The 1,883-nt window shown below is 36.2% G+C and overlaps 1 protein-coding gene across 1 annotated transcript; it reads right to left on the bottom strand.

Moving 5' to 3' along the window:
• Nucleotides 1-208: 208 nt before the first annotated feature.
• Nucleotides 209-1,486, bottom strand: LOC142641391 (glycine-rich protein-like). Its single transcript, XM_075815812.1, has 2 exons — nucleotides 1,314-1,486; nucleotides 209-718 (listed from the first exon to the last, which is right to left on the bottom strand). The coding sequence occupies exons 1-2, from the start codon at nucleotides 1,426-1,428 to the stop codon at nucleotides 432-434; spliced, it is 402 nt and encodes a 133-aa protein (XP_075671927.1). The 5' UTR covers nucleotides 1,429-1,486; the 3' UTR covers nucleotides 209-431.
• Nucleotides 1,487-1,883: the final 397 nt, after the last annotated feature.

Here is a 1,883-nt window from a genome sequence, read left to right as displayed (position 1 = left end):
CACTTAGCCACTCATATATGAATTAATTACTTCAACAATAAGAGTAGGCCAATGTTATATCTTATTCACAACTTTATCAATATACTATAAGTGGATGTAACGATAGATTGAATGCAGAAATGGTCGATATATGATTATGTTGTAAATCAAAGTAATAGATTATATATACTGGCTAGAAATTGAAGGGATATATGAAAAACAAGACTGGTTGAGATCAGAGCTGATGGTATCCAATATTATTATGTGTCACACAACATCGTGGAACGATATCATTTATAGAACAGGTGTAACTATATATATAGAGCAAGAGCAAGAGCAAGAAGGTCATAGTCGACGTTCAGTCATGGTTTTATTTCTACACCTCTTGAAGCTTTATTCATAACATTAAAAAGTATCAAAGCACCATAACTTAGATAATTATTGCGTTAGTTTTAAGGCTTGGCTTCGGTTTCAACATCAACAGCTTCACCAGCATAAGAGCAGCACCTGCTGCAGCCATTTCCATAGTAACCCTCACGACAACAGCCATAGTTGCAGCGCCCTCCGCCATGTCCACCACCTCCATGGCCAGGGTTTCCTCCATATCCGCCACCGTGGTTTCCACCATATCCGCCTTGACCAGGGTTTCCTCCATATCCTCCTCCGTGGTTTCCACCATATCCTTCATGTCCACCGTACTTGGCATCATCTACCTCATTGGTCTTTGTGGAGACCTCCGCTGCATGTATGATGAAACATGTTAGATGACGTAATTATGCTATTGTGATAATCAAGGCCACTATATATGTACTTAACACACTATGTGGCATGTGCTCATAAAAAAGACCATAAATATTCTCTTACATTCATTTTATACACTTTTTTTTATCACACAATACTACAATAGCATGTATTGTGTACACATTTTAAAATGTGAAAAAGTAATATTCACATTTAAAATATGAAAAGGTGGATGTGAAATATATTGTGGGAGAGAATCATTATCCTAAACAAGAAACACACACAGATTATATGCCTCTATTGCCGCAAATTAACCCATCAAAATGCTACTCTTTATATGCTGAGGCCAACGTGCAAACAATGTTCAATAATTCTTTAACATGTTTTACAGTGCTACAAAAGAAATGTGCTTGTTCTATTTTTCAGAAAACTCATTTATTTCAGTAACATGGGCACTGGTCATTGTAAGACAGAAAAAGATTCATACACCATACCTTCATTAATTATTGCTACACAAATAAAATAGAAACTAAATGTAAATTTCTAACATGAAAAAATGTAACCAAGGGGACAAAATCTAGAACCCAACGTACCGTTTTTCAGATTAGAGGAAGTCTCAGCCAACTCCCTAGCTGCCTGCACGTCCGAAGAGATGAGAAGAACAATGGCCAACATAAGAGCTAGCCAAAGGAAAGCCTTGGAACCCATTTTTCTTAGCAAACACTATTATCAAAGAAACTATTATTGGAGAAGGATGATATAAAACCAATGTCTTTCTTTTCTCTCTATATATAGGGATGGAAAGAGCGAAACAATTAATTAGGAAGTATGTAAGTAAAGATATGACCCCACATTGTGGTTGGCTGTTGAGGAATACTTCTCTTCAACTTATTCAATCTTATCTTTTGTTTAAAATACCCACATAATCAAATACTCGTCTTTCTTCTTCTTAATTTTTAATTTTTATAGTATATAGTAATAAAGGATGGCAGGCGATAAAGAGCAAGTTGTTTATTTAATCAAAATGGCTAGGCCTAAAGTTCACCGACTTCCTGATCAATCAGTGATACATTGGACCGGCCTTGTTATAGCAGTATCAAAATAGGAGTACTATGGGATCTAAGAAAATTGGGCACCACTAGGGAATGCCCGTTGCACTGAGA

Source organism: Castanea sativa, chromosome 6, assembly GCF_040712315.1.
Source record: "Castanea sativa cultivar Marrone di Chiusa Pesio chromosome 6, ASM4071231v1".
In the NCBI taxonomy this organism is placed as follows: Eukaryota; Viridiplantae; Streptophyta; class Magnoliopsida; order Fagales; family Fagaceae; genus Castanea; species Castanea sativa.
This window is presented reverse-complemented; position numbering and strand designations above follow the sequence as displayed.